Source organism: Dromaius novaehollandiae, chromosome 16 (genome assembly GCF_036370855.1).
Source record: "Dromaius novaehollandiae isolate bDroNov1 chromosome 16, bDroNov1.hap1, whole genome shotgun sequence".
Taxonomy (NCBI): domain Eukaryota; kingdom Metazoa; phylum Chordata; class Aves; order Casuariiformes; family Dromaiidae; genus Dromaius; species Dromaius novaehollandiae.
The window spans coordinates 19,915,159-19,931,548 of record NC_088113.1 but is presented as its reverse complement, the minus strand read 5'-3'; the positions used below and the strand labels follow the sequence as shown (position 1 = coordinate 19,931,548).

Below are 16,390 nucleotides of genomic sequence, written 5' to 3'. Positions count from 1 at the left end.
GCTCGCGCCCCGCTGCCGCACGGGGACACGCGTCGGTTCCCATCTCCGGTTGCTGGGGCCATGTGGCACTCGCTGGCCCGTCCCGGGCCCTCCGGGGCTGGGGGAGCCTTGGCCTTGAGGCACGGCCCTTCTCGGCGAAGCAGCACGGGCGCCTTGCCCCCCGCTCCCGCGGGCTGGGAGCCTCGGGCCGGCTCCCCCTTGCCTCAGTGCCGCCTCTCCTCTGCCGGCGCCCGGCCCCGGAGAAGCGCCTCGGGCCTCCCCTCGGGGCGGCCCCCCCGGGCAAGGCGGCGAGCGGGAGCCGGGCTGTGCTGGCGGCTGCTCCGCCGCGGGGCCGGGCCCGTCCCCTCCCACCGCAGCCCCGCTCGTGGAGCCAAGTTCAAACCGTGAGTGGTGGCGGGCGGCGGAGCGGGACGCGGCGGGACCGCCCGGGCCCCCTCCCCGGCAGCTGGCGCGGGGCTGCGGGGCTCCATGGTGAGTGCGCCGGGGCCGGAGGGGGCTGGTCCTGCTGGGAGGGGGCCGGTCCGGCTGGGAAGGGGCTCGGACCACTTGGGACAGGACCGGTCCAGCCGGGAAGGGGCTCGCACTGGCTGGGATGAGGCTCGGACCCACTGGACTGGGGCTCGGACCTGGTGGGGAGGAAGGTCTGGTTGGGGTGGGGGCTGCTCCAGGCATGATGGGGCTCAAAGCCGGAGGGAAGGGGCTGCTCCGGCCGGGATGGGGGCTCTGGCCTGGCTGGGAGGGCCTGGTCCGGCTGGGATGGGGCGTGGAGCCAGCGGAGAGGGCTGGTCCGGCAGGGATGGGGCTGGGCTGGTGGGGATGGGGCTTGGACCTCGCTGGGCTGAGTGGTGCTTGTCCGCAAAGCGGAGCATGGATGGTCCCATCCTGCCCAGGGCTCCGGCAGGTGCTGCGGCTCCGGGTGAGCAGCAGGGCTGCTGCGGACAGGAGGGTGCAGGGGACAGGGTGGCCCCGGCCTGAGCGGGTCCCTCTGGCTAGAGGGACCTGGGGACCCCGGTGGGGCTCCCAGGCAGGCGGCAGGTTTTGCCCCTCGCTTGGGTGGCTGAGGGCAGCACTGGTGCCACCAGGAACTGCTCTATCGATAACAGCGATTTCCCTTATCTCCTCGTATTTGTTGGAGGATTAGAGCCGGGGAAGAGATTAGCTTTCCCCGGCCAAGCGGAGCAGGCTGCGGCTGTGCCCCGTCGTGCACCCGTGCTCTCCCGCCCCGCTCCCACCGCCGTCCGGGCTGTGTCTAACCGCGGACCGTGGTGACCGATGTGACCAGCCCCGCGCGGTCCGTGCTGGGGCAGGGACGAGAGCAGGGGGAAGGAGTGATCCCAGGTTGGCACCTGAGCTCCCTTCCCTCCCCGGGGAGGACCGGGGCTCGCAGGCTCCCTCTCCCGCACTCCCCTCCGTCCCCGTCCCCGCGGTGGTGGGAGGTGCCGGCTGTGCCGAGCTCCTGCCCCAGCTGCTCCCCGCGCTTCCTCGCATGCTAAAGACGGAGATTTCGGTGCCAGGCCTGGCTGCCTGGAAATGCTGTAAGTGGTGTGCTTTCTCCTGGAATTTGGTCCCAATTGTTTAATAAGCCGCTTCAGGGAAGTCGTTCCCGACTTACTGGTTCGAGTGAGACCGCGTGGCCTTGCCTTCCTGGCGGCAGAGGCTTCCTGAGAGCAACCCTTAGACTTTGGCCGGGGTATCCTCATGGCAGCCGTGTGCTCGTGCCGTGTCCCGGAGGGTTATGCCTGTGGCTCTGTGCTGAATCACCCCTGGGGCGAGGTCTCGCCCCTCTGCAAGGGCCGCGGGGAGCGAAGCAGCGGCCGGTGAGGTCCTTCCTCCCCCTCCGTGGCCCCTCGCGTGGGGCCCGGCCCTGGCCAGCAGGAAAGTGCTGTTCTTAAGAAAGCTGAAGACCCCAGTGGGATTTGTACCAGTTGTATGTGGATTTGCTAATCCGCTCTGAGACGATTGCCCTGTTTGTGGGTTCGCAGCCGTGCATCACGCTGGGTTTTGCCCCGCGCTGAGCTCTGCCCGCGGCTGGAGGGCAGGGGTAGGTCTGCTGCCCCTCCTGGGGCCGGGACCAGCCCTTCCTCAGGTGGGAGCAGGGAAAGGACGCAGGTTTTACAAGCGAACCCTCTAGCTTTCCATCGAGGGCTAGAGGGCTGCGTGGGCTGAGGGTATCGCATGGGGCTGAGGTTGGCTCGCTCTCGGTTCTGGTGCTCTGGATCAGGGCTGAGCCCGAGAGCCAGATGTGGCCCCAGCGGCAGCGACGTGGGCTGTGCCAGGGGCCCGATGGATGCTGGCACCAGGTGCAGAGAGCACCAAGATCCAGAAGAAAAGGGGAAAACAAAGCTCCAACATGGAGCTGAGATCATCCGCGTTGCTGGAAGTCACCTGCCTGGCCCGGGCTGTGCTGGGAGCTCGGCAGCCGCCAGCCCCCTCCCCTCCTGCGCTGCTTGGCTGCGTTTTTGAAGGGAGCTGAGCTGCTTTTCTGCCTGCTCAGACCTGAAACCCGGGGTGGGGGGAAGGAGGGGAGGGCTTGGGCTCTTGCAGAAAGCAGGAGATGACAGAAGTGCCCCTGTGCCAGCGTGGCCCCAGCGCCGTGCCACCTCCCGGCAGCGCAGGTGCGTTGGCAGCCGCGCGGAGGGAGGAGAGGGAGAGCTGTCGAGCTCCTGGCAGATGCAGGGCTTCCCCTCCTCGCTCCGCTGCTGCGGGGCTGCTCAAATATCCCCCGCCTCGGTCATCTGAGGTTCTGCTGGCTTCTCGTCAAAGCGCCCGGGCTTGTCCTCGTCCCTCGGAGGGTCCCGCAGCGAGGGCTGCGTCCGCGCTCGGGGGTCCTGCAGCTGCAGACAGTCTCCTTCCACGGGTGCCCAAAAGCATCAGCTTTGAGCCGTGGGGGTTTGCTGGGGGGGACGAGGCGGCTCCCTGCTCCCCTCCACGGCGCAGGGCACGTCCCCCTTAGCTGCCCTGGGGTTTTGGTGGCCGAGTGGTGGCTTTGGTTGCAGTAGCCGGGGAGCAGGCGGGCGAGGGGCTCCGGGCTCTGCCCCTGCTCCCGGAGCCCCCCGCGACGCGGAGCTTTCCCTGCCCAGCTTCTCCCCAGGGCGCTCTGCTGCGCTGTCCTGCTGCTCCTGGTCGCCGCGGTGCTGAGCAGAGGCAAGAGGTGCAGCATCGCCAAGATCCTGCGGCAGTACCGCGCCGTCATCTTCCACGAGATCCAGAACCTGGTGAGCGGGGGGGGGCCGGGACCCCGTCCTGGGGCTGCTGCCCCCCGGGGCAGAGCGGGACGGGGCGAGCGCATCGCGGTGCAAAGCCGCCCGGCTGGATACCGCCTCCCCCGTGGCAGGGGCACCCCGGGGGGCTGCTGGCAGGGACGGCGATGCCTGCAGAGGCCGGGACAGCTCGATGCAGGGCAGACCGGGGGCAGAGCGCTGTCTGTGCTCACGCGGGGGGTTTCTGCCTTGTGCGGGGGGCACAGAGCTTCAGGGGGCCTTTTTGCTTTATTTGTCCAGAAAAACCTGAGCGGATCAGCGGACAGGAGCAGCCGAGCCGGGCCGGCCTGCCGCTCGGACAAGGTGAGCCCCAGCCCTGGGCCGAGCAGGGGCTGGGGGATCTATGGCTGGCGGGGTTGTGTCAGCTGAGCCCCAGCAAGCTCATCACAGCGATTTGGCCCTCAACCCCCCCCCCCCCCCCCCCCCCCCCCCCGCCCGGGGCCGCTTCCTTCCCTTCTTCCAGGACCAGAAGATCCTGCTGTCCATCTACAACATCAGCATGTCCCTGCGGGACGTGGCGGCCGGCACCCTGCGAGGCCCCGAGGAGGTGGCGGTGTGGAAGGTGGCCAGAAACACCGAGTTCGCCCTTAGGCAGAACTGCCGGAAAATCAGCCAGGTGGGAGCCCCGCGCCCTGCCCCGGCTCCCGCTTTCCTCGCGGGGCTGCGGCCGGGCTCCCGGGGCCCTGCGCCCGGGGGTGAAGGTCTGCGCCGGGTTTATGGCGGGGTGGTGGAGGCACACCCCGGCCAGCGCTCAACCGCCCGGCCCCGCGCCGGGGAGCGAAGTCCGGCGCTGGCGGCGTTGGGACGGGCTGGGGGGTTCCTACGCCGCGGCTGGCGCGAGCGCGGAGCCGAGCCCAGGCAGGCGATGTGGGGGTGCTGGTGGGATGCTCTCCCCAAAACCCTGGTCTGCAAATGGGCTCGTGCAGGGTCCCCGGGCTCTGCCGGGAAACCCTGGCTGGAAGCATTGCCCGTCGCAGCAGCAGCAGCAGGGACCCCGGGGCAGGGACATGCCACCTCCCGGGCTGCAGCTGGCTCCGGCCGTGCTCGGTGGTCCGGGAGGGGGCTTGTCCCTCCCTGCCAGCACCGGAGGACCGAGCTTGGGTTTAACCCTTCCTGGATGGAGGCTTTGGTCCCTACAGCCCCCCCGAGCTCAGCTTTGGGGGGTCCGAGGCTGCTGTGTGCTCGGGCAGCGGGTTTGCAGGGTGGCCATGTCCCCGGCGCATCCTCCCCCCCACTGTGGTGCCGCCTCGGTGGGTTTTGCCCCCCCGACTAACGCCGGTGCCGTGGGGGGATGCTCATGCTCGGCGTGCCCACAGCAGAGCCTGCCGCCGGCCCCGGCACAGCCCCGGCGCGGAGGGCCCGGCCGCCGGAGGAAGCAGCTGAAGGAGCTGGCGCGGAAGGCGGAGAGGCTGGCGACGTGCTGGGAGAAGCTCTACGCGCTCCGCTCCCCCGGCCGGGACCCCCGGGGCTCGTAGCTCCCGCCGGGGAGCCCGATGCCCCTCTGCTTTCCTGGCTGCTGGTGTCTCGTTCCCGAATCTGGGGCACGTTCAACTCCGGGCTCGGCCGAGTCGGTGCCGGCGGGTGCCAGAGCTGAATTCGGCCTCTCGGTCCAAGCGGTGCCCGGGGACCCGGCCCGCTCCCGGGTGCTGGGTGCCAGCAGCCTCCTTCCCGGTACGATGGCTGCAGCAGCTGCCTGGAAAACCAGAAACTTGGGGAAGAGGAGGGGGACGGGCTGGAAGAAGGAAGAGACATTAATTTCCGTGGTGCTCCTGTCCCTGGTTACGCATCGCCCGCCGCTTTCTTGGGGCTGGTGGTCGCTTTTCGGAGCCCCAGGAGGAGGATTTGGGTCTCTGCTCGGAGATTGCTGTGGGAGCTGCACTGCTGCATCGCTACGAGTCTCTGCTAGGGGCCTGCATGCATGGACAAGCGTCCCTCGTGCGTGACTGTGGCCCTGAGCCGGGCAGAGCAGCATCACCCCCAAGGTCCGGGGTGACCTGGATGCAGGACTGGGCACCCGGGATGCAACCCGGAGCCCCCGGCTGCCTGGTGAGGGCAAATCAGCAGCAGAAAGGGAGGATCCGTGGCAAAACCTCCACGTGCCGGGTGGACAGGGCCCTGGCCCCGGCTGGGCGGAGATCCGGGCACCCTGGCACGCTGGGGGTGCAGAGGAGCCCTCCCTCCGTGCCGCCCTCCCCACGGGGGTGATGGGCCCTGGGAAGCAAATAAAACCTCTCCTTCCCCCGAGGGTCTCTGGCTGCTGCAGCTTGCAGGCGCCTGGGCTGCTAGGATGGTGCGTGGCCCCCGGCTGGCACCCCTGGGCTCCTGGTGGGACCCCCCCCCACCCCAATCCAGGGCCAGGGTCTGGGCTGCGACGGGCTTTGGATGCGGCGGGTGCAAGGCTGGTGGTGGTGCAAGCTCGGGGGGTGCCTGGGCGGGGTCCCATCCTGCACCCCTGGGGCTGGTGCAGGGGGGTGGCGGAGGCCAGGCCAGGCCCCCCCGGGCGTGGGGCCGAGCGCAGGTTGCCTTGCAGCCCTGCCTCAGTTTCCCCAGCCCGGTGCAGCGGCAGCGAGCGAGGCCGGGGACCGCGGCGAGGACACGAGGTGGCAGCAGCGGGCTGCGCGGCGGCCCCGGCCACGGGGCGGGCGGGCGGCCACGGCCCCACGGCCTGCTGCCCCCCCCCCCCCGGGGACCCCCGCTTTGGTGGGGAGCACCCCGGTTTGGGGGGGCACCCGGGCTTCGGCCGGGTCAAAGCGGGGCCCCAGGTTTAGGGGGATCAGGCCAGGCGGTGCCGGGGGCCGCTGCCCCCCCCCCCGGCACTGTCCCCCCCCCGGCACTGTCCCCCCCGGGCAGCACCCGCTGCCGCGCTCCCCTGGTCGGTGGCGTGGGGCCCCGGGGCCTTCCTCCCGGCCCCATCCTCCTCCTCCTCCTCCTCGGGGGCTCCCCTGGGGGCCGGGACACGCAGCCCGCGGGGGCTCGAGCCCCACCGTCCGCTGCCCCCCTGGGGGGGCTCCACCGTGGGAGCGTCCTCGGGCTTTGCTTTTTTCTCCCCCCCCCCTTTTTCACCCCTTTCTTTCTTTCTTGTTTTTCCCCCAAACAAAAGGTCAGATGCCGGCAGCGCTTTTAATCAGGTTGAATAGAGGGAAGAAAGACGGTGGGGGGGTCCCAGAACAGCCCCACGTCCCCACGGAGACGGTGGGGGGCCGTGGGGTCCCGGGGGGCCGTGTTGCAGCCCGGCCGCCTCGCTGCTGCTCCGGGCTGGAGCAAAGCCCCCCCCATCCATCCCGAGCTGCCAGCGCCGTCCCGGATGGAGCGGAGCGCCTTGCTCCGCCGGGATGGGATGGGAGAGCATCGCCCGCCCGGGGCCCGGCAGCGCCCGCAGTGAGCCCGGGGGTGCAGGCGCCCGGCGCGGCGGCACGAATGAGTGCATGGAAAGGAAGGAAAGAGCGAAGGAAGGGGCTGAAGGGAGGGAGGGAGGGAGGGAGGGGAAAAGCGAGGTCGAAGCGCCGGTGGAATCGCAGCAAAACAGCCGGAAAAAGGAAACGGGCCTGAAAAGTGACACAAAAATAGCAGCGAGGCAAACCCAAGTGTGCGGCACATGGGAGTGAGCGCATTTCCTTCGAGGGCAGCGCCGCGCGCTCCTGTCTGCGCCGGGGGGGCTGCACGGCCGCGGCTCCGGCCCTGCGTGGGGCCAGGGACCGGCGCGGGCGTGTGTGGCTGGCTGCACGCGTTTGCACACGCGTGTGCACGGGGAAGGCCGTGCATTAGTGCACGCTGCGGCGTTCGTCCCGGTGCCACCGGCCGCCGCGGCTGTGCGTTGCAGGGCGCATCGGCGCGGTGCCGCGGGTGCCTGCAGGTGCGGGCCCCCCCGCCGGGCAATGGACTTCCCAGCTGCGTCCGACCGCCTTGAAAACAGCCCGGCTCCCCCCCCCGGCGCTGGCCTCGCTGTTCCCGGGGGCCCGGTGGGCGCCGGCTCTCGCCCCGCGCGGGATGGAGTCCACGAAGCCGCGTCCCGCTGCGAGCTGGGGCGTTTCGTCCTCGCCCCCCTCCCCGCAGCGCTGTGAAGCTGTTGAAAGTGCAGATTTATGGCGCGATAAACGCTGGGGGCTCTGCTTAATATTTTGCTCCGTCCTTTGGAGAGCGGCGGCTTCGGAGCAGCGTGGTGCTGCCGGGACCCCCGGGCCGGAGCGGGTCACGCCGGTCCCCGCGGTGCCGGTGCCGGGCAGCGCAATTAGCCCCCAGCGACGACCGTGCTGCAAACGGCGCCGAGCAACAACGCTGGGGTCCCGGGGGGGGGGACCCCCCTCCGTGTGCTTTTATGGGCCCACGGCTGGTTTTGGCAGCATCTGCGGAGCAGATTGCGTGTGCCACGGCGCTGGGGTGCCCGGGACGGCGCTGCCACCCCACGGCGAGGGCGGGGGGGCTGGGGGGGCCCGTCCTGGGGGCGAGGGGCCGGGCGATGCTCGGACGCGGCTGGGGTGCTCCCGCGGGGCAGCGCTTGCAAAGCCCGAGGGCTGCCCCCCGCCCCCCGCCCCACCGAGGTTTGGTCCTCTCGGCGCTCGCCGCGAGCATCTCCGACGTCGCCTCTGCGGCGGCAGCACGAGGCGAGCTGCATCCCGGGGCTCCCGGCGGGGGCTGCTCCGACTCGCCGGCGTCTTGGGCAGGATGCATCCCGGTGCACGGAGGTGCCGAGGGCACCGGCGCCCGGCGGCGCCCGGGGAGCAGTACGCGGGAGCCGGGCCGGCGTTTCTCCCGGGGAGGGATGCTCGCCGCGGTGAGGAGGGGCCACCCTCGGCCGCGGGCATCGCCGCCGTCCCCGATGCCGGGCAGCCCGCGGAGGCTGCGGGTGCCGCGCCGGTCCAGGAGCCCCAGGCGCCTCGCCAGGAAGGGTGCCAGGAACCTGAACCGACGGAGGTCCGACGGGCAGGTCGGGCTTTCCTTGGGACGTCCCAGCTGCTCTTCTGGCCGGAACAGAGCCTTGGACATGCCGAGGCCGAAACAGCAAGCGAAGACGTGGATGGTGATGGTTCCTCCCCCGTCCGGGACCTTCAGCCAGGTGACGATGGCCCGGTCGGGGGACCTTGCCGTGGTGGAAGAGGCAGAGCAAGCCCTGCAGGACCAGGGCCCGCTGCGTGGAGAAGCTGAGCGGCAGGAAGCTGCAGGCGAGCGCGCCGAGCCCGTAGCCGGGCATGGAGGCTGTCAGGGGCCCCAGGGCCACCCCCGGCATCACCCGCACGTCCTGGAAGAGGGGGAAGATGCTGCGGAGCCGGTTGGCGCCGGGGTCGGCGGATTCTGCTGCCCTCTCGCATTTGCGGTTTTATTGCCGTGGTTAATTTTTAACCGCAGGTATAAGTCAACGTTCAGAAGACCGGACCCCCCCCGTAGATTCAACACTCATAAATTACCCGCGCGCTCTCGCTCGGCAGCCATCAAAAGCCGACGCGAGGGTTTTAAGGTTTTAAGGAGATGGAGGGAAACTCCGCCACGGAGGGCAGCGAGCGGAGCAGCAGAGGCCTTCGTGGAGGCCCGGGAAGCGCCGAAACCGGGCTGCAAAGATGGTTTTCGCCTAGGTTTGCATCGGCGCGAACGGCTGGAAATTCATTACCAATTAGCGCGCGAGAAAAACAACGCGCGGAGCAGCCAAGCAGCTACCCCGAAGTTTCTGGGTTGCTGCTTAATGTGACATTTTGCCAGCGAATGTCTGGAGAAAAAAATATGAGAACCACAAGAACAAAAGGCAGAAGGGTTGGTAAATATTTGTTCCAGAGAGGAGATATTTTTGTGCTGTCCCTGATCTCAACACCCCTGCCGCGGGCGCTGGCTCCGCGCCGCCCTTCGTCATCGCTGCTGGAGGATGAGGCAGGCGAGGGCGCAAAATGGGAAACTATTGTTGCAGAATCCGCGAGCGGCGCCTTTGCCAAACCCTCCCCGGCCGCTCGCAGCGCCAAGCGCTGGAAATGGGGCACCGCCGAGGAAGAGGGGCGTCCGCGGGGCGATGCTCCGGGTGCCTTTCCCGGCCCCGGCGGCCGACGCGGCCCTGCTGCAAGACCGGGGTTGCCAGCGGCAGGCGATGGCACCGGTGGGAATATTTTGCCCTAAGAAACGTGGAGCCGGAGCCATCTCCGGGGACAGATCCGGATCCGCCACGCGGTGAGGGGTGGCCATCCGTCCCCCCATCCCGGCGTCTCCCTGCAAAAAGCCTCACTTCTGCCAAAAAAAACCAAATGGGGCAAAAGAGCGGTGATGCCGCGGTGCTCCCCAGGCCACCGACCCCAGCGGTGGGGAAACCTCGCTGGGAGCCGATTAAAAAATAACCTTTATGGCACCCATAAAAAAGGTCGAAGTTTCCCCGGGAGGCCGGAGCCGCCGGGGCCGGGGCGGCGCGGGAGCCGGCTCCCCGCTGCGGGCTGCGCACGGAGCGAGGCCGGAGCCGCGGCGGGTCGCGTAAGGCGACAGGATCCGGCAGATCCGAGCCAATGCTGGCAGCAGCCGGTCCGTGGCACTGGGAAAACACTCCTGCGAACTGAACAAATCCCTCCGGTCTCCCGAGTCATGTACGAGAAATTGCTAATGGAGGGATCTAGCCGGAGCTGGATTTCCAGACGTTGGTCATGCTCCCGCCGCGGCTTGAAGGCCATATAAGTACATGGATGTGAATCCCGAGCGGCGGGATTGCTCCGGCGGGCCCGTCCGACCGGCTGCGTCACCGGGCTGCCGGCACCCGCCTGGGGACCCGCCGACGGGCTGTGGGGACCCGATGCGCTTTGGGGACCCGCCGAGCCTCGGGGAGCCGCTGCGCCTTGGGCTTTGCCGGCTGGAGCATCCCTCCCGGGGACCCTTCTCCGGCGGTACCCGAGGCGCCGGAGCGGTTCCCGCGGGCGCCAGCAGCAGCATCCAGCTGCATTAAACATCTGCATAAGAACATATAGGTTTTGCAGTCCGCGGGACGGGTCCGCCCGGACGTCACGGCGCGTCGCGCGGCTCTGCGGCCGCCTGCGTCTTGGCCGCACGTTGCGCGAGGCGGCGTGGGGAGGCCCCGGACCGCACACACATGCGCTCCCCAACAGCCCGGCGTGCGTGTCCCCACCCCCGAAAACACAGAAAATAAAAAAAAGGAAAAAAAAAAAAAAGGAAGCAATTTAAGCTTTGAATCCTGCTCTTTAAAATGTTCTCATGGCTTCATTAGAATTTGCAGCCGCAGAGGCTTTGAAGAGCGTGGTGTAAGGAGTGAAACATCTGGAAAAATTAGGATTAATGAAAACATAATTCCCAAGACTAAAGGGAAGATTAATCCTGCGTTGCCACTTGTGTGTTCCACAGCTTTTCCCCAGCTCGTAACGCCGAGCTCATTAAACCGCCGCGAGCCCAGTTTTCCTTTTCTTCTCCCGCTGCCCCGCGGAGGCGGAGGGAAGCGGCCGGTCGAGCGGGGCGGCACCGCGGCCGAGCCCCGGGCGATGCCGCTCGCGCCCGCCGAGGTCTTCCCGTCCCGCGCCGCCGCGGCATTGTGTGAGCGAGGCGGCGATGGATGACGGTCACATCCTGCCCCTCTTCCTATGCCCGGCCTCAGGAAAAAGCTGCGCTTTGTAAATACGAAAATAAACAACAAACTCTTCCCCCAATTTACCCCCCCCCTCAAAAAAAAGCAGCCCGGCAGCGGGGGCCCCCACGGCATCACCGCCACCTGCTCGGGGAAGTGATTTTTCATGGAGGCAGGAAACGGGGGGGAATGAAATCTCGGGTCAGGAGTAAAAAAGGGGAGATGGGGGGTGCCGGGGCCAGCGCGGGAGCGTGTCCGTGTGCCCCTCTCCGGCCCCCCCCGGCAGCAGCCGGTCGCCGCAGCCTTTGCAGCCTGGAGGCTGCAGATGGGCCACCAGCTGCAGGACGGTCCCGCGTCACCTGCCTCGGCCCCCCCGGCCCCCGCGGCAGCCCCCGGGACGCTTCCCGTCGCCGAGCCCCACGGAAGCAGGTGGCGGTGCTTTGCCCGGCCCCGGAGCGGGTGCCTCCCCGGGGTGGGGGGGGACGGCGCGGCGGCCCCCCCGGGAGCACCGGGGCCATTGCACAAGCGGCGGCAGCTCCGTCGTGCTGGCGGGGAGGTGGCGCAACCGGCCGCCGCCTCCATCCCTTGTGTCCCCGGCGGCTCCGGCTCCCGCGGGAAGGCCGGCCGGGGCGGGGGGCTGAGCCGGGGTGCTGGGCGCGGGAAGCGGTGGCGGCCGCCTGCCTGGCTTTGGGAAAGGCTGCGGAAGCCTCCGGCTTTGGGGAAAAGCATTCCAGCGCGGCACTCGCAGCCTGAACCCATTTGCTGCTCCCCGGGCAGGCCCTGCGCACGGCGGCTCCGGCAGCAGCGCCGCATTGTTACGAAAAGGGATTAAAAAAACAAAGAAACCCCAAAGGCAAGCATCGGCTGGCAGGGCTGGATGGGAGCGAAGCGGATTTGAGGGGCGAGGAAGCCTTTGTGCCCGGGCAGCGCGGCGGGAGCACGTGGCAGGCCCCGGGCTGCACTGCGCGAGCGAGAGGGCTGCGCAGGGAGAACCAGGGGCGAGCCAGGAAAACGGGACCCGGATGAGCGATGGCTTCAAGAAGAGAGGAACGAGGGGACGGGACCCTGGTTTTCAGGTCTAGAGCTGGCTTCTGCGGGGAGGGGACCTGCCCGTCCCCATGCCCATCCCTGCGGCCACGGCACGGGGGTGAGGAGCAGCCCCGCGCCCCGCCAGCGGCCGGCTCCGGCCCCGCCGCGGGCCGCGCTCCAGCTGGGCGCTGTTTTGTAAGGACTCCTGGGCCTCTGCGGCGCAGAGATAAGCCCAAGAATTCGCCGGCCGTTCCAAATATCCGGCGCGCTTCCGCCCGCTTCCTCGCTGCCGCTCCAGCCCGTTTGTCTCATTTCCGCTGCATCACGCTGGGGAGAGCTTCCTGTTTGCTCCCGGCTCCGCGGCGGGGGGCAGGAGCCGGCGCGGGAGCGCGGCAGCGCCGCCGGACCCCACGGCTGCGGCCACCCCCCCGGCCCCCCCCGGCTCCGTCCGGCGGCCCCGGTGCAGAAGGGGCAGCGAGGGATGGGGTGGCTCAGCCTCGGTCCGGGGGTGACGAGCGGGGCCCGAGTGCCGAGCTGAGATTGCGGCTGCGGGTCCTTTTTTTTCCGTTTCCCCCTTTTTTCTTTTTTTTTTAGGGTTTTGCTGCAAATCAGCCCAGGCTCCCCGCAGCCTCCCCCGCCGCCGGGCGAGGGGCAGGGCCGCTGCTCGACGCCGGCCCCGCGGAGCCTCCCTCCGCCAGCGGCCCCCGCCCCGGGCAGGGATGCGGCAGGCAGCACCGGCACGAGACGATGCATCGCCGAGACGAAGCCGGGCCGCGAGCCGCTTTTTGGGGCCCCCCCCGGTGAAACCACCCGCCCCGCTGCAGCACCCGGGGCTGAATCCCCCCCCCGCGGCACCGGGGCGACGTCCCACCGCGAGCCCAGACCCCCCTGCACCTCCCTCCGCCCGAGTGTGAGTGTTTACTGCCGGCGATTCTCATCGCTCGCGGCGCGGCCAGAGCTATTCAAAGGCGGGCGGAAGCGAGCGCAGCAACTGAAACAACAATGAGAAGGAAACGGAGCCCGAAAAATTCTCCGCTCGTAAATCAACTGAACTGCAGGTGATCCCTGAGCCGGGCCGAGCCAAGGAAAAGACACGGCTCGAAGCCGCCGGGAAGCGCCGGCCGCCCCGGACCCGCCGGCTGCCCTGGACCGGGCAGCGATGCGCTGCCCCCGGCTCGACGGGAGCCGGTCCCAGGCTCGGGGCACCTCGTAAAGGCTTTTCCCCCCTTTGGGGCAGGATCTGTCACCGGGGCTGGGGTCTCCCGCTGTGTCCCCCCTCCCCAAGCGCCCCGGTGTCCTGCCTCCCCGCGCCGACCCGGCCCCGCTGTAAATGCACCCTGCGTCTTTAAGCCGCTTCAAACAGCACAAGAAAACGCACTCGCTGAATTACAGCTTTTTAATCAAATGCATGTAACCATGTCACTTAAAGTGCTCGTGAAAAGCAAAAAAAAAAAAAAAAAAAGAAAAAAAAAGAAAAAGAAAAAGCACACAATTGGAAGAGCACGATATTAAAACCAGCTGCTTTCTTACCCCCACCACAGTTAATAGTTTTTGAATGTTCTGAATGAGAGAGAAAACAGAGCCAAGCTCCACTTTCATGTCCATCTCTGTGAGCAGCCCCGGTCGGACGGGAGGCGGGCAGCGTGTCGAGGGATGCTCCCGCAGCCGGCCCGGCTTCGCCCCGCGTCTCCCTGCTCGCGGTGGTGGGGACACGAGGGACCGCGGGGCGAAGCAGCGCGTCCAGCTCTGCATTGATGGAAACGTGGCCGAGCATCGCCCGGGGATGCGTGCAACAGCGTGCAGCAGCGTGCAACAGCGTGCAGCAGCGTGCAACAGCGTGCAGCAGCGTGCAATGGTGTGCAGCAGCATGCAACAGCCTGCAGCAGCGTGCAACGGTGTCCCGCAGACACCCTGCGCCGCTCATCGCCGCTGCTCGCCCCAAGCCGTGGCCCTCCCGGCATTGCCGGGGCCGCGGTGCTCCTCCCGCATCCTCCTCGGCTGCGCGTGCCGGGACCGCCGCGGCCTCCGGGCTGGCTGGTCCGGCCGGGGGCTTCCCCGCACCGCCGCCAGCCACCTCGAGCCGGGCGGCTCCTCTGCAACGTGCACCAGCGCTCACGAAGCGCGAGGCCGAGACCACCAAATATGTCAAAACACACTTAAAGTTTATTGTTCCGTCCCCTACGTTGGAGGCTCTTGAACGGTGGCCAGCGTCTCTCCCTCGCCGCGATGGGGCCTATCTGCCGCCGCTGACACTTTGCATACATGTATAACCCCTTTGCTTTTATTTCTGTCTCTTTTTTTTCCTTTCTTTAAATGAAAAATACAAACAATCGATGGAAAATGTACATTCGTTCCATATGGGCCGGTCGGAGCGTGGAGAGGAGCCAGGAGAGGCATTTTTAGGCAGCCTCCTCTCTCCGACGGATGGCTGGACGCCTTCCCGGAGCGGCCCGGCGGCCCGGCCTGACTCTGCCGATGGGCCTCAGACGGTCTGTGACGCTCCCGCGCGGCGGGGGGGGTGACTCAGCTCCCGCCAGGGCTCAGCCCCCCCCGGGCGGCCAGCCCGCGGCAAGGAGGGGGTCCCACCAACACCTCCCTGCCAGCCCGGAGGGCCGGAGCTCGGCCGCACGGGAGGTGATGGAGAGACCTGCTCGGGGCGGGAGGTTGGGTTAGGGGGAGGCTGGGTTGGGTTAGGGAAAGGCTGGGTTGGTTAGGTTGGGTTAGAGGGAGGTCAGGTTGAGTTAAGGGGAGGTTAGGTTGGGTTAGAGGCAGGTTAGGGAGAGATTGGATGGGGTCAGGGGGAGGTTAGGTTGGGTTGGGGGAGGTTGGGTTGGGTTACAGGTAGGTCAGGCTGGTTAGACTGGTTTAGAAGCAGGTTAGAGGCAGGTTGGGGGTGGTTTGGGAGGAGGTTCGGTTGGTTAGGTTGGATTAGAAGCAGGATACAGTCAGGTTAGGGGGAGATTAGGTGCTTTTGGGGGAGGTTAGGTTGGTCAGGTTGGGTTAGGGGCAGGTTAGATTGGGTTAGGTTGATTAGGTTGGCTTAGGGGCAGGTTAGGTTGGGTTCAGAGGAGGTTAGGCTGGGTTAAAAGGGGAATCAGGTTAAGGGGGTTGGGCTGGATTAGAGGGATGTTAGGCTGGTTAGATGGGTTGGGGGAGGTTAGTTTGGGTTAGTAGGGTTGAGCTGGGCTGGGTTAAGAGGGGGATTAGGGTGGGTTAGGTTGGGTTGGGGCAGGTTAGGTTGGATTGGGGCAGGTTAGGTTGGTTTAGAGTGAGTTAGGCTGGGTTGCGGAGGGTTAGGCTGGTTTGGGTTGGGCTGGGGGAGGTCAGGCGGCTCGGGGACCCGCAGGGAGCCCAACCAGCCTGATTTCTGCCAGGAGCTCATGCAGCGCCGGGCGCGTTGCAGCATCGCTGGGTCGGCGCAGGGACACAGAGCAGAGCCGACGGGCGTCAGCGGGGCTCAGCTCGTGTGTGCTGGGGCAAACCACCCCAAATCCCCGTGGCTCCCGCCACGAGGACCCTGCGCCCCAAACGGCCTCCCCTACAGCCCGGGGCGTCTGGTGTGGCCATCGCTCCGGGCGTCGGGGCTGCGTGGCGAGGGGAGGGCTGCGCCAGCCCGGGGACGGCAGCAGGGCTCTGCGAAAGAAGAACTCGTTTCAGGCTGCGGAGACTTTCCAGGGCACGTTCAGGGACCCCTTGCTGGCGTGTTTTCCTTTTCTTTGGCAGAGCCTGTGATATTGGTGACACGACAGGCCCAACTCTTCCGGCAGCTCTCCGTAGCTGTTTTCCAGGTAACGGGCTCCGAAGCCAAGCGGGGAGGGCGGAAAACAAGTCCTGGCTGCCGATGCAAAGCTGCAGAGCTGAAACCCTTCTGCGGCCCGGGATCTTCATCACCTGCCCTCCCAACCACACTCTTCCTCCCTCCTGCCTCCTCGCCGGTTTGGGGCTTAACGTGTGTTGTCCAAAGCGGACAGCAGGGCAGAAACGTCGCCCGCGGGACCTCGCGGGGGGATTTCGGGTGGGCAGAGCGTGACATAGCGTCTCGCCGGGCTCCGGCTTCGCGGCGGCTGGGGGGAAGGACCGGGGTAGCCCTCCATCGCCCCTCTGCTCCGTCCTGCTCCGGGCACCGCCGAGCAGCGCCGGGGAGGAAACCGTGGCTTTCCTGTCCTGCAAGACGCGCTGCGATTTTAAAGCATTTCCGTTCCCAAACCGGGCGGCAAAGCAGAAAGTTTGGGAAAGTTTGGGAACGGGCGAGCTGAGACAGCGTCTCGTTCGGGCTGGTCGTGGAAGGCTCCTCTCGGCGTACCGCGAAACCTTTCTTGGGATTCTGACCTTTTCCCTTTGTTTAACCTTTGAAAATCTAACGCAAGTCACACATCCCAAAACCTTGCCCTGAATCGAAAAAAACCTGGAAACTTTTCTTTTTTTCCCAGCACTCTTTTTTTTTTCTCTCGAGTCAGGAAATGTTTGGGAGCCGTTTCCCACAAACAGGTTTGGTTTTGATAAATCCTCATATTTTTGGTGGAAAAGTAAAAAAAATCCCCACCAAGCCTCCGGAGCAGCTGCCTCG

General features: G+C 67.2%; 1 protein-coding gene across 1 annotated transcript; it reads left to right on the top strand.

Annotated features, from left to right (window-relative positions):
- Positions 1-871: 871 nt before the first annotated feature.
- Positions 872-5,368, top strand: C16H20orf204 (chromosome 16 C20orf204 homolog). The gene is made up of 5 exons (XM_064521810.1): positions 872-916; positions 3,081-3,215; positions 3,501-3,563; positions 3,724-3,876; positions 4,580-5,368. Exons 1-5 carry the CDS (start codon positions 872-874, stop codon positions 4,733-4,735), a joined length of 552 nt encoding a protein of 183 aa, XP_064377880.1. The 3' UTR covers positions 4,736-5,368.
- The last annotated feature ends 11,022 nt before the right edge of the window (positions 5,369-16,390 follow it).

Bases quoted from the DNA above. Each gene is read 5' to 3' on its own strand.
- C16H20orf204 (XM_064521810.1), top strand. From the start codon at position 872: ATGGTCCCATCCTGCCCAGGGCTCCGGCAGGTGCTGCGGCTCCGG. The intron at 917-3,080 runs GTGAGCAGCAGG...TTCCCTGCCCAG, and splicing joins GGCAGGTGCTGCGGCTCCGG to CTTCTCCCCAGGGCGCTCTG. The intron at 3,564-3,723 runs GTGAGCCCCAGC...CCCTTCTTCCAG, and splicing joins CGGCCTGCCGCTCGGACAAG to GACCAGAAGATCCTGCTGTC.